This window comes from Colius striatus, chromosome 2 (assembly GCF_028858725.1).
Source record: "Colius striatus isolate bColStr4 chromosome 2, bColStr4.1.hap1, whole genome shotgun sequence".
NCBI lineage: Eukaryota > Metazoa > Chordata > Aves > Coliiformes > Coliidae > Colius > Colius striatus.
Window position 1 is genome coordinate 27,883,055 of NC_084760.1, and position 14,632 is coordinate 27,897,686.

The 14,632-nt window shown below is 38.4% G+C and overlaps 1 protein-coding gene across 2 annotated transcripts in view; it reads right to left on the bottom strand.

Moving 5' to 3' along the window:
• MYT1L (myelin transcription factor 1 like) overlaps positions 1–14,632 on the bottom strand; it is a 129,186-nt gene that overhangs the window by 29,980 nt on the left and 84,574 nt on the right. For both annotated transcript variants that reach the window (XM_061989713.1, XM_061989712.1), the window contains exon 14: positions 1,791–1,853. In XM_061989713.1, the coding sequence (XP_061845697.1) occupies positions 1,791–1,853 (63 nt within the window). The remainder of the gene's footprint in view (positions 1–1,790; positions 1,854–14,632) is intronic.

Here is a 14,632-nt window from a genome sequence, read left to right on the forward strand (position 1 = left end):
TGACAGAGGCCTTTTTGAAGAAAAGCAAAGGAGTTTTGTGGTCAGTATAGACATGGTGGTGTTTCAAAAGGCTGAATATGTTAAATCTCAATGGACTGGACACATTCCAAATCACTTAATTTTGCAGAATTACTTTCTATATCTTTATGCATACTGACCATGCTGCAGAGTCAACTGAAAGCTTGTTCCAGCACTCATTTGCAAAAATACAAGAATGTCAGAATTTACAGACAAAATTAAGTAACACCATCTAGCTCATGGCAGCTCATGGTCCAGGAGACAGAAAGGGTTTAAAAAGTGAGCCACCATGTACTGATTCTCCCCTGCCAACCTTGACAGCTTGTTTGTGACATTTTGTCTTTCACATCTTCACTTTTATACCTGTTTCCGGTTAAATAGATAACCAAATACATAAACAGCTTCCTGATACTGCAAAGTTGGGGCATAGCTATACCAAGCATAGTGCTGGTAGAGGTGTGAGCTAATAAATCTATATGTAGTTAATGTAGTTCTAAATTTGACCTTAAATCTCTTTGAAAGTGTGATTTAATCTCTCACATTAGTTAAGTGCTTTAAAAATGTTTACATCTTCTTCTTTATAATGTTATTTGTACTTATGATGTGCAGCTGTGCAATACTGAAACTGTTATTTTGATCTTTCCATTTTAGAGCATGTAAGGTATGGAACATTCCCAATCTCTACATTGTTTATGTTTTGACTTTAAACTGTTTGTTGCTTTTACTGGGAATACATTTAAAATGGGAATTTGTGTATTGACTAGTTATTGCCAATTATAAAACTACAGGGACTTGGTGAAGCAAACAAATATTCAACCACATTGCTATGCATGCGAGTAAAGAGCCTTTACTACGAAAAGAGAGGTGGCCTACACCATTATTCTTTGATTAAACAGTGGATTGCTATTTACACAATAGAGTGCAGCTCTTTTCTACTGATTTAGGGTTCTCAAACAGCCACATGGGAATTGCTAACTACATGGCATTTGCAACATTACCTCTACAGTGGTACCACCACAACTGATTTTGGGGTTACCAGCAATACCCTAATTAGTAAATGTGAAGGTTTCTTTGGCCCTTGGTAAGGATCACAGTTATAGTTTAGGCAGTTAAGGTAACAGCTTTCATCCACAAATTTCTCTTTTCATTCCTTCGGCTTGACATAATTATGTACAATGTGTTGTAATTTACAAACATGCCAAGCTTTATTCTGAAATGTACTAGCAAGACTGGTACATATCAGATGAAAGAGGTACATATTTCCTCTGATTAAAGCTGGTAAGACATCATCTGGAAGAAGAGGTTAAGAACTGGATTCAATTTTGCATTTCAAGAAGAAATACAGAAGGAGTCTGGAAGAGACCAACAAGAATAATCAAGAAATATAATTTGTGGGGAGAAAAAAAAAAAAAGGTGGAAATAGAATTTGAGTCCAGAAAAGGTAAGATTGTGAGGAGGAGGGGAGTCATTCAGAATGTAAAGCAGCAGAAACCTATGAAGGTTGGGTTGACTAACAAAGAAGACAGAAAAACTGGATTCACTTTCTACAAAGATTTTGGTAGACATTAGCAAAAAACCTCCTACCTGTTTGGGTAGTGAGCCATGCTGCAGCTGAGAAATGTTATTCAATAGTGATAAACAGCATGATTTAGAACAACCCATGTCTACGTACAACACTCAATCCTATTTCAATATTGAAAGAGGTAAGAGATTTGTTAAGGTCCCTTCAAGTCCTTCGGTTGTTTGAAGAACAAAACCTTCCCTTTACATACCTTCGATGTGAAGCGTAATTTCCAGTAATATGCCCAGAGCCATCACATCCAGGGGTGGGACACCTAGAATAAAAGTGGAAGAGATGTCGAGCAGTGTTACTGGCAGGAAAGATGTAAGTGCCCATTAAAAAAATATTGTCTCAGTCCACGTTTCCATAGTTGCCAGCCCTGGGGACCTCTAGTCGATGCTAAATCTGAGCTCAATTCCACTCAGGGAACAAACATACTTTTTTCATTCATAAAATGTTTTTCTTTCCTACTCTTCACCTGCCCACCCGAATGCTTTCTGAATATTTCTAATATTGAGAGATTAGTGGAGATTTCTAGCAGCAGCCCTATTTCCCTGTACCACTGGCAATGAGTGGGGCTGACAACAAATGGATTCTCTACATGGTGTACGCTACATAACGGCAAACATTACAGCAAGCCATTTTGTTTGCCATCAGAGCTATCACTTTAATCCCACTGCACAGTGTCATGAGGTCACACCATGGAGAGACCCTTCCACCTCACCATGAAGCGAAGGAAATGCCTAATAACAGGAAATGCGTAGACGGGGGAGTAATGCTGGCTTCTGGAGGAGAAATGGTAACCCACCCAAACACCAAGCTACAGCACCAGACAGAGAAGCCACTGATAGAGTCATTCACTGGAATTTTGTAATAGTGGAATGACATTAGAATTATCAAAGAAAATGGATGTTTTTTTCTGCATTGCAAAGATGATTGCAATCACCACAGAATAAGCTAAATTATCATGCTAAGTAAAATCATTAGCTGGTATTTGAACTGCTACACTAAACCACAGAAAAGACAAAGGAAGAATTAATTTATATTCATTTTACTGAACAGAGGAATGCTATTCGAATTCCAAAAGTTACTTTTCTTGAGCCTGAGTTTTGAATTTTAGCCATGCTTTAAAACTTCATTTGAAGAGAGCATTCAAATTCAAAAAAAGACTGTGCACAAATTCAGATGCTGCATTCTGAAACACCAGATTTCCATAACATTGAATTCTTTCACTCTTTGAATCCGGAGCTCATGCAGACTTTGGCTTTCACCCTTCAGTTACATATGTGCTTTCCTCAAAGTTGGTCCACACTGGTAAAACTTTTGTTTCACAAAGGTTTCTGCAAAGACTTGGAAGTTTCTTAAAATCTGGAATTAAGCAGCCCAGAATTCAGTGCAATGGGGCTGTCACATTCCATTAGGCTGAATTTTAGCTCTTTAAAGCTAGTAAGCATGACCTACTTCTGAGGAGCTCAGCAGGGCCAAACTTCAAAAATGATTAATGTAACCTTGAAGGAAATAAATTAAACTAGAATTTGTTAAATACAGTTTTCATATGGTCTTCATCTGCATGAGTTCAGTCATTTTATCGAAAACACTAAAATACGGTAGCACTTCCAAGATGTAAGCTGGCGAAACCTCTGAGTTTCACCACATTACTGAAGTTTCTCTTCTATATAAAAAACAGCCCGTATGCTTTGGACAAGAAGTCTAAACAATATCCTTAAAGACAATTCTCCTTTTCTCTTGCTTTAAGTCTTTGCATAGGACTAAGAATAAGACCATGATTTCGATTAGAAAGTATTACTGTGATTCTTAATATCTTAAAGACCAATACACAGGATGACACACATGATTCTCTCTTCTTGTAGAGAGATAAAACCTCTTAATTTCTGTATAATTTCTTCTGATGCAAATTAGGTGGAAATACAGCCCTTGGTGAAGAAGTCATAGCTCAGTTTGTATGGCCCTTGCCATTCATTCTCTGCTGTGATTGCACAAGGCTAGTGTGAACTTTGGCTATTAAATTGAAAGGTAAGTGTTAAGGGCAACGTATATAAAGGGTCTTATATTTTAAATATTTCGTATCTAAATATTCAAAAGTTCTCTAGTTTATTTTTTTTTAATTGCAAATATTTTGAGATCTGCAAAGAGGCAATCTCTTGCTTCATGTGTTTTTTTAATGCTAGGTATCTTCAGTGATCTACAATGCCTATTTCCTATTTCCTTCCAGCTGGATCATTGAAACCTCACTGAAGCCTCTAAAGATATTGAATCAAAAGACATGGGAATAAGAACTAATTAAAAGAACTAACTAAGCTTTGACTCTAAACGTCCACAGCATTTAAAAGAATAAAGAAGAACGAGGAGCCACGAGATTGTTTCTCTGCGGTCTGTGTGAGGGACTACAAGGTTTCCTTCTTTATGAACCCATGCTATTTGAAGCCACCATTTTCCTCTACAGATTTTCAGTCCTTTTGAGAATAAGCTATTATCAAAACTGAACAACGTTTTTTCTCATCTTTTCCAAGACTTCTGCTACAAGCAGGCAAGATTAATAGTGTCTTAACAAACATGATTTATAAGATACACCGGTATATCCAATCAATCAGTCTTAAAATTAGAACACTACACCTCAATCATTTGGGCAGTCTTACTCAATTAAAAAAACAGCTTATTTCTGTGTCATTTAAAAAAAAATATAAGCAATTGAAGCTAAAGAAGAAATCACCCTGCTGTAAATTGAACTAAGAATCTTCACAAAGGGCTCTGTACAGTTCACACGAGTTTAAAATCATCCTTTTGATTAAACCAGAAGAGAATTTTTATGTAGGAAAAGATTTTAGAAAGATGTTTCAGGTCATGATTTTGCCACTATAATATATGTTTTCAAGTCTCATAAGCTTATATTAACCTAAATGTAACAGGTGAAATGAGAATTTAGCGCTGTTGGTAAGAACATTTTAAAATCCTGGAACATTTCTATTTATTGCTGTTTCTATTCTATGGGAAGTGTTTATGACCCCTGAGAAACAAAGGATGAAGCAGTGTGTTTCAGCTTCAAAGTTATTCTGATATTGATTTGCTATCCTAAGCAGATGGGATGAGACAACTACAAGTCCTTGTACCATTGGAACTGTGAGTCTGTATTTTCAGAATGTCTGATCACACATAGGACTTGCATATGCCCTACAATTTTACTATCAAATACTATCTATATATATTTGACTTAATCAATCATATAAACATTCAACAGTGCCAGAAAAATGTATGTACTGGTGCTTATAAGATGTATGTGATATAAAACCCTTTGAAAATGAATATCGGAGTAAAAGGAAAGAGACATACAATTTCCTCACTTAAAGTGAATATAAGTTGGCAGGATCAGAAGCTTACTTGTAGATTCTATACAATAGCTTATTTCAGCAAAGGAAATACTTTGGTACTGTAAATAGTGAGCTGACAAAAGGAACTCACCCTAAAACGAGTGAAGTTCAGAACATGTACCCTTAGCACAAATCCAGAGCATCCACTAAACAGAAGAGCTCAACAGTGAAGAGGAATGCAGTTAGCACAGCCTCAATGTCCCATTCATTTCACAAAACATCCCAAAGCAGCTTTTTTTGGGAACATAAGCATAAGCAGAAAGCAGGGCAGGCAGCAGAACAGCCAGGAATAACTGTGGCAGCTAGATTCAGTATTGGGCTTAGATCAAATAGCACAAATGAAAAAAACAGGTGAGAGACAAATGGATAAATACACTTAAGTCCCACTACCCATTCTTCACCGGGACAGTGTGCAACAATTAAAAAAGACTTTTGTAACTTGAAGGAACTTAGGGAGGTTCCTGTGACTAGAGAGGAACAGGACACAATGCCCTAATAGGATTTTTTGAAATGCCAGTGGCTAAAGGTCCTGCTGCAAGCTCATCTCAGAAAAAAATCAGAATGTGATCAGCTCACATCAGCACAGCAGATCACAAATAAAATCCACATTTAAACTTATATTTCTAGGCTTTTACAGAGGTCTGCAGGAGCTAGACAAGCTTAGATGTAGCTTACATATTTAGATTTACAGCTCAATTAGCATGAGATCATATAGGATGTTACACAAAGCTGCAAAGACTTCTGTTGTTGAGGTAGTTTTGTCCTCATTATTGTGTATAGCTTCAGCTGATGGACTTAAACATTTTATTTTAAACCTGAAATTCTCCCTAAAATATACTGATAAAACAAAGCTATATCAATCTGCAATATAATGAAAACACTGCTTTTTTTTCCTTTTGGAGATTTTACCACAAAATTACAATGGCTGTTTTAGAAGCAGAAAGATTAGACTTTCCTAGGGAGGAGATAGTGCTCATGGAAGCTTTTGCAGCACATACAGCCAGACCACAGCTCGAAGCCTGTGCTGAGGCTTAGGCTCAGGCTCAAACTCAGCTTCTCTTTCTCAAAACCCTCAGCTCAGATTTAGCAACACAGTAAATTCTACTGTCATCTTAGTCAAATCTTGTCTTTAAGGTTTGAGATATATACAAATCTGACTAGAAACTTTGTACCTAGAATAATAAAGGCCAAATTCAGTACACCACACAATGAAAGTTGAGACATTGTAACACATGGTTGCATTTTTCACTAACTTAATCATCAGTTTTAGCAACTGTAACAAATACAACTTAGTCTCTTCTGTTTCTTGATACTTCAATCCCTCTTGGCTCCTTCTGTGCCCTCCACTGAGCCCTCTCCATCTAAACACTTTCACCCTCACTGCTTATCACTACAGCCTTGTTTTTAATTAATGAAAGTGCATGTTATTAAGTTAGGCTGTAGTTTTCACATTAATCGACAGGTTTGGATGTTATGTGTGTACTTTTTTTTCTAGTTATTGCTATTGGTTTAACAATAGTCCTCAGTAGATGATCTGGAAATAAAGAAAGAATAGCAGTCACTAGTAAAGGTGAAGAGTATTGTCAATTCTGACTACGGCAAATGACTTCAACATTTCCTCCCGAGGAAATTTGCTCCCACTGAATTGAATGAAGCCATTCATTTCTCTCACACTGGCCATGCCAAAAGCCATGAGATACTAACCCTTTCTAGGACCTATCAAACTATACTGGGATTCAATTGCAATACATTGCTACAAAATACCTTTCATGACTTGTTATTAGTAATCTGGTGTATCAGCTCTAAAGACTAACATTACTTTTCAGTACCTACTATGTGGATAAAATCTTCCCTTGAGTAAGTAAATGAACACACATATAAATAATATAGTCTACCAGACAGAATATGTATCCTCTAAAATACCGATTAAATATTTAAAGCAGATGTAGCTAGGAATGCAAAATAAAAATAACATTGAACACTGGAGTAAAGCAGTTAAGTTGTGTAAAAATTCAGAACGGTCCTTTGCTGGTGAGGCTGCACCTCAAATATTGTGTTAAATTTTGGGCCTCTCACCACAAGAAAGACACTGAGGTGCTGGAGCGTGTCCAGAGACGGGCAACGAACCTGGTGAAGGGTCTGGAGCACAGTCTGATGAGGAGCGGCTGAGAGAGCTGGGAGTGTTTAGCCTAGAGAAGAGGAGGCTGAGAGGAGATAAAGCCACTCTCTACAACTACCTGAATGAGGGTTGTAGGGTTGATCTCTTCTCTCCAGTAATGAATAATAGGACAAGAGGAAATGGGCTCAAGCTCCACCAGGGGAGGTTTAGATTGGACATTAGGAAGAACTTTTCCACTGAGAGGGTTATTAAGCATTGGAATGATCTGCCCAGGGAGGTGGTGGAATCACCATCCCTGGAGATAATTAAGAGATGTGTAGATGAGGTGCAAAGGGACGTGGTTTAGTGATGGGCCTGTCAGTATGAGGTTAGTGGTTGCACTTGATTTTAAAGGTCTTTTCCAACCAAAATGATTCTGTGATTCCATGATTCAGAATGTTCCACGCCACAGAGAACTGGGATTTAACAGGAAATTATATATTTCCCATAGTTTTATTTTGAGCATGCTGTCAATCTCTATAGTAGAGGTGTGATTTTCTGTTGAAGGTTCAGAAAGGCTAGAGAAATGTAATTGTTTCCTATGGGATTTTTTCATAGCTGAATGTAAAACTTTTTATCGTCTGGTAGTTTCCATGTAGTTGAGATTCTGTTTTATTTGACTGAATCACCACAAATGGAATTCACAGGTTGGGAGGCTAGAGGACAGACCCAATAATATTTTGCATCTCTAGCTTTCATCTGAAGATCTGAAAATATTTTACAAACATTAATGGATAAAATGCCACAAAACTGCTTTGAAAAAAGGAAGAATCTGGCAGAGAAAAATTGGGGCATATAGAGGCTAAATGACTAAATAGAAAAAGAAAACAGGCTAGGAGTAGAGATTCGTATTCACTGCTCTGTTAGCAGCTATAAAGCCATATGGCTTCTGAAACTACATGTACATTCATAAACAAAATGTTGTTTTTTGTTTTGTCTTGTTTTTTTCTAGTCAGGTAGCCCAGAAACAAAAGTAAATCTGTAAAGATACTGTGTTTGCAGTTCCCTGAACCGAGTATGTGAGGAAGTAGAAGAGTAGGCAAGAAAAGGAAGGGATGAGAAGAAGCTTTGTCAATTTAAGAAATGAAGTTTTCTGTACAGTACGATAAGTTCCTTGTATTTCTATGGCTCTATGAACTTGAGTGCTTGTCAAAACCAAAAGGTTTGCAGCTCTTGATAAACAACTCCTCTTTTTAACTATTTAAGAGACCAAAGAAAGAGTAAGTTTTTCTCTGGTTCCTTCCTATGCCACTCATGACTAACCTGCAGAGTACTCCAGAGAGAGAGAGAAGACAGATCATAAAGAGAGCTATGTGGTCCTCAGCAGAGATCTTTTGGCCACAGGTCTGTCAGTAATAGTAAGGGTTGTGGCTAATGTTATGAAAACACCTATTTAGCAGGAACTGGAGAGCAACCAGAAACTCAATTTTGCCTTTACCCTCTGAGCACAGAGCAATGCCTTCCAGCCATTACTGTTCTAGGCAGCTCTGTGAAAGCAAGTTGGATGTGAAAATCTCTAAATCTGATATTCAGTTCCAGGTATTTTGGTAGACTGTCAAGCTCTAATTAAGTATGTCAAGTGGGAACACTGCTGATTCTTTTCCTCTTAAAGACATAGACGAAAAGCCATTATCTTTTCTATTTCTAGTAGGAGCACAGATGCATTTCAACTTTTATCCTCTTGTCCTTTACTGTCTATTTTTTTACCATACCATTTGACTTCTGAATTCCTAAACTGTCGATACTTTCTTTTGATGCCTAGGAATCCCTCTATCTACACAACCAATCTGTGAATTTGCAATGAAAAACTGTTGTGTTAGGATGGATTTATTTTCTTAATTTCCCTCAGTGAAGCTGCACATCTACACACTTCTTCATTCTTTATTTTACTCCTTCCATTTTCTTTCTTGACATCTTTCTCCTTATTTTCAGTCTGTTATCCTTTTCCTATAGTGGAGCAAGAACCTTCATTTGCTTTAGCCCCATGGTTTGCTTTTCATCCATATTCCTCTCCAATGCTTCTTTTCCACCTTCTACTTCTTCCTTTTCCAGACCCTTTTTTCCTTCCTCTTTGTCTTTGTTACTTTTTTGATCCTCTCCCTTTTGCTTTTTTTTTTCTCTGTCCCCTTTGGCTGATGTCTGCACTATCTGTTCATCCCTTATGCTTTCCTCCTTTCCTGATCTCTAATAACCATGAAGTCAACAGATCTTCCTTCTTTCTTCCTCTTTGTTGTTTCTATTATCTTTTCTTCCATCACCCTTCTTGTTCTCTTGCTCTTTCCTTCTATCTGATTTTATCTTTCCCATTGTCTGGATTGCTTGTGGCCATATTGCTGAGACGACTGGGTACATATTCCATCCTTGTGTCAAGGGAGAAAAAGTTGTGTGTTATGAAAACTTAACATAGCATTACTTAACTGCCAAATCACAATGAGTCATTGTAAGTATCTAGCATTCTTTTATTTTCATTAAGGTCCCCGTACTCACTTAAAAAGAAGCAGAATGAGGTTAGCACTGGGCAACTCTGAAAACTGCATTCAGAGCTCATGTGAAGCTCATTTGAATTGGTTCAAGAGGCAACAGACTGTGGGATAGGTATGTAGATAATCAATATTTCAGTGGATCTTCAATCTATGGTTTCCAGTTCAAGGCTAAACCTATCTCCTAGTTTTCAGAGATATACTTACAAAAGTATAGGAAGTCAGATCCTTAAAAATATCAAAGGTTCATAAAGATACGTTGCAAGCCAAAAAGAAAGAAGCTAAATTTAGATTAATATGTTAATTATTTCCCTATATTCAGCCTAACTAGATGGAGTACTGAATCACACAAATTTAGATTTAAGAAAAGTGCTAAGTATTACCTTTTCATATGTAAAACATTGCTAACATTTCTTACTTAGCAGAATGCTACTGAACAGGACAGGCCTCATTGAAAGTAACAGCAACATTTAAAACCCAAAACCACATATAAAGGAAGAGGATGTGAGGAAATAACAAGAGTCAGTAAAAAAAAAAAAAAAAAAAGTTGCTTTTTTGCCATTGCAGTTCCAGTAGGAACAGTCAGGAGATCAGAGGATCCAGGCAAGGATTGCTTCTGATGGGGCCTTATTGAGCCCTCTCAGAAGTCACTGGGAGAAATGCAGGCTGGAGAGTGTAAAGAAGTGTAGAATGGAAGGACTTTTTTGTTACCACTTTCACTCTACAGTCTTTTTTATCCACAAGGAAATGTTGCCAGGCCTATGGAGCTACTCCAGACATGAGACTAAAATAATTTTGGATCAGAGTTGTGGAGTAACTTCAGTCTTTTCTATCTCTGCTGAGAGATTGCTCTGTCTCTCTCTTTGCCTCTAGAAATCCCCAGCAACCAAATGGTTCTAAACTGGAGATGGTTGACTGTATACTTTTCTCCTTAGGTAAAATGTAATTAATTCCCTGGCTTTCTGCATGTACAGTTTCTCTGTCCTTAGCTGCTGGTGTTATCTGTTTTGCATTCCTGCATTTCTTGAACTGTGTGGGGGTGAGAACAAGCATTACATGTTTTTTGATTACACTGAAACCCACTTTCCTATAAGCAGACTAAAATGCATCACGCTGGCATTTAAAATATTGCTGTGCACTCGAATGCACAGATACACATGATGCATTTAAATTAATTATATTGCTTTAGAAAAAAAATATTCCTGTGCTTCAGTTACCATCTCTGCATGCTGCCTGTTCTGCTAACAGTCAGGACTTCCCAGCCTCCCAGCAGCAAGTGCCATGACGTGCTGCCCGCTGTTCTCACATCTAGCACCAGCATATATCGCCTAACATGCCAGTTGCCAAAGGCATGGTATATGTCTAATGTGAAATAGCTTCTGTGCACTACCCAGGGGGTGCTCCGTTCACAGAAGCTGCCAGGGGGAAGCTGTGAATCAGCTCTCTCCCTGGGCACCTTGCCCACGCTTTCTCTCCTGCCAGCATCGCCTGCCTTGGAGGAAGCACCAGCCAGCTGCAGATCCCCTCCCTGCAAGCAGAGAGCACTTCCTGGCACAAGGGATGAGTCAGTTCCAACATATGCAAATTCAAATGTTCATTTCCAAACACCTCAGCCTTTGAAAAAAAGCTTCATTTTTATAGTGAAGGAATAACATAAAATGATGGGGGTATGGAAAAACTGCAGAAGATAGTCTGAAGAGAACACATTCTACAATTAGATGCAAAGCCATGTAAGTTCTCTGTCTCCTAATAGCATTGCTGCAAGTCTGTGCTCGAAAAAAACCCCTCACATGGGCTTTTCCCAGCCATTTTGGGTAGATACATTCATTTCCGAAGAAGAATGTCCTATGGTTGGTCTATTAATATGGGAATCCCTGTTAGGAATATATTCCGCTTAGCCTCTTCACAGCAACGCTGGCCCAGTAAGAGTTTGCAGAACAGACAGTGATGTGATTTTCATTGCTCCCTGTATGAGAAAATGGGTCCAAGAGAAGCACTTGAAGACAGCAGCACAGGTATTCTTCATCTTAAAAGGTAGTTTCAAAAGCAAATATTATTGGCCTAGCTTTTCTGTTTATGATGTAAATAGAATTTTTATCAGAAAATGAAATGAAAATTAGACCAAATGCTGAGTACTTTGAAACTGTGCTCTTTAAAGTGAGGAATTTTCCCCCTGATGAGAGATTTACATTATGGTAAGTAGCCTACTGGTTGCCTTGAAAACCATAAAATTATTGGTAGTGAAATTCTTGTATTGTTATCTTTATGTGGCTGCTTCTCCCATGCTCTGCTCTTTTGTACTTCATATCTCATCTCCCAGATGAAGTAATTACCAAAGTGGCCGGTCACCACAGAAGTATGACTTTGAATCTGTCACTTCCTGAGAGTTTCCTGGAGGTCTGGGATGATTTGAAAAATCTACAAATCTGGACTACTCAAAACAGTCAGCACCTCCTCAAGAAATGTTGAGAAAAGCTATTAGAATTGCTAAAAGCAGAAAATACAAATTAACAACTTTCATACAGTCTGTGGCCTTAACAATCCACTAAAGCAACTGGGAAGAGAATGGCCACAACCAAATATTAGCCATTCCTTTGCCTTCCTGTCTGATTTTCATTTCAACAGAACACTTTAACTTGTGCATGCACAAATACTTTATTAAGAAAAGGATTCCAGAAGATCACAGTAAAGGAGACAATTGGACCAAATGTAAGAGGGAAAGGAAAGGTTGAGTGGGAAGGACAGAGAGGATAAGAGCATGAAGAAAGTCCAATTTCTATGTCCTCTTTCAAAATAGTGTATCTAATATTAGTATGAAAGACTAAGTCTAAAAAAATATTTCTAGCCCTATATAATTAAGAAGGAAGTAAGAGTCCAGCCTGGAATGAGAGTCTTCTTAGTCTAGCATTATCACAAAGCCATAAATGAACAGGATTCTAAAAACCTTTGAGTTATCTAGGAAATATATGAGGCAGCATGAGGGCTCAGAAGTTTGCAAAAAATAAATCCCATTAAAATAATCCAAATGGCAGAAAATGTAATAGGCTGGATTTTTCTTCATTGTTAACAGCTTGTTTCTTACTCACCTGTTTCAAAAGAGCAATTAAAAGGATGATTTTCAGTGCACATTCAGAAAGGTAAGATAAGGTAAACATAATAGTTTGGTGTAGAAGATGTTTAGGAGACTAATTGCATCTTAAAGTTGAGATGTATGTTTTGTTCCATATGCAGTTACTGCACTGTGCCCATTAGCAACCTTGAGAAGTGCTACAGTAACACCAAGTTCCTATGCTGGATGGACTGTTATTTCTGTTCTGAATGTATGTGTTTCTAACTGAAAATATGTGCCATTCAATAACAGGGACAGGTTCACGTTTGGATAAAGGGAGCAAGCTCTCAATCCTTTTGCTTTCCCAGACAGACAAAGCAGAGGTTACTACTTTCTATTTTGGGCATGAAGAGTCAACAGCGAAAGAGTAAAATCCTTCCATTTTAATTTCATGAAAACAAGCAGCTTTTTCCCTCTAGGCCTAAAAACATTTGTCAGAAGCCCAAGTGAGGAAATGTGAAAATACTGAGTGTGAATTATATCAGACTGAGAGAGGCAGTCTGGTCTAGTGAGAAGGCTAATGAACAGTACAACTAAGGGAAATCCTTTTTTTTTAATGATTTTCTGTGTGACTTTATATGAATTCTTGAAAACTTCTCACACTTTCTCTCATTTTTTGTGTGATTGACCTGACACTCACACTCTATCTACACTGACACTCATTGTTTACTTCAGTCCTAATTTATCTCAGGCCTGTAATATTAAGCAAGACTTAATTAATACTGAAGGGAAAAGTTCCTAGCCATGAATCTATGTGGAAGGAGGACAGGTTGGGCACACACAATTATGCTCACCCCTACAAGTACTCTGCCCTAGTGCCTTGAGGTATTCTCAGATGGTAGACAACAGGTAGACAAATCAGCCCTATGAAGTAACATTTAGGAAGGCGCAATGTCTTTTGTACTCTTCCTAGCGCTCTAAGAACTACGAAGACTAACCTGCAAATGGTGCAGGATAGTTATTGGCCTGAAGCACTTGATACACGAGGCTGAGGGACTTAAGATGTTCATTCCTATGAAGAAAAGTCTAAGAAATCTTATTACAGTCTACAAATACCTAAAGGGATGGTGTGGTGAAGGCATAGCAAAAGTTCTCAGAGCTGCACAGCTGAAGAATGAGAGGCAATGGGGACAAGGTTCAGCATGAGAAAGCCCAATTTATATTAAATGAAAAAACCCCAACCCATCAGGCTGGAACAGATTGTGGGAACTCTGACCTTAAGAGGTTATTAAAAACTTCACTGAACAAGGTCTTGAGCAACCTGCTTCAACTGGACATCAGGAGGCACCTGCCTACATGATCTTCTAATTCTGTAATGTGTCTTAAAGCCTATATCAGAGAGCATACTGTTAGGCCTCCTCTTGGCAGTACAGATGCAATCTTTCCTTACAAGCTCATACGCAGAAAGATCAAGCTCTATCATTCTACTTGACTTCAATCTCTCTTAATAGTTCAAGTTCAACCAGCAGCAAATTTTTTTGTACAGTTGTGTAAATTCGGGATCTCAACCGGCTTGAGAGTTGGGCAGAGAGGTACTTCATGAGGTTCAACAAGGACAAGTGCAGAGTCCTGCATTTGGGAAGGAACAACCCCATGTACCAGTAGAGGCTGGGCGTCGAACTGTTGAAGAGCAGCTCTGCAGTGAGAGACCTGGGAGTCCTGATTGATAATAAACTAACCATGAGCCAGCAATGTGCCCTCGTGGTCAAGACGGCCAATGGCATCCTGGGATGCATCAAGTAGAGTGTGGGCAGCAGGTCAAGGGAGGTTCTGCTCCCCTTTACTCTGCCCTGGTGAGGCCTCATCTGGAGTCCTGTGTCCAGTTCTGGGCTCCTCAGCTCAAGAGGGACAGAGAACTTCTGGAGAGAGTCCAGCGTGGGGCCACCAAGGTGATCAGGGGACTGGAACATCTTTCATATA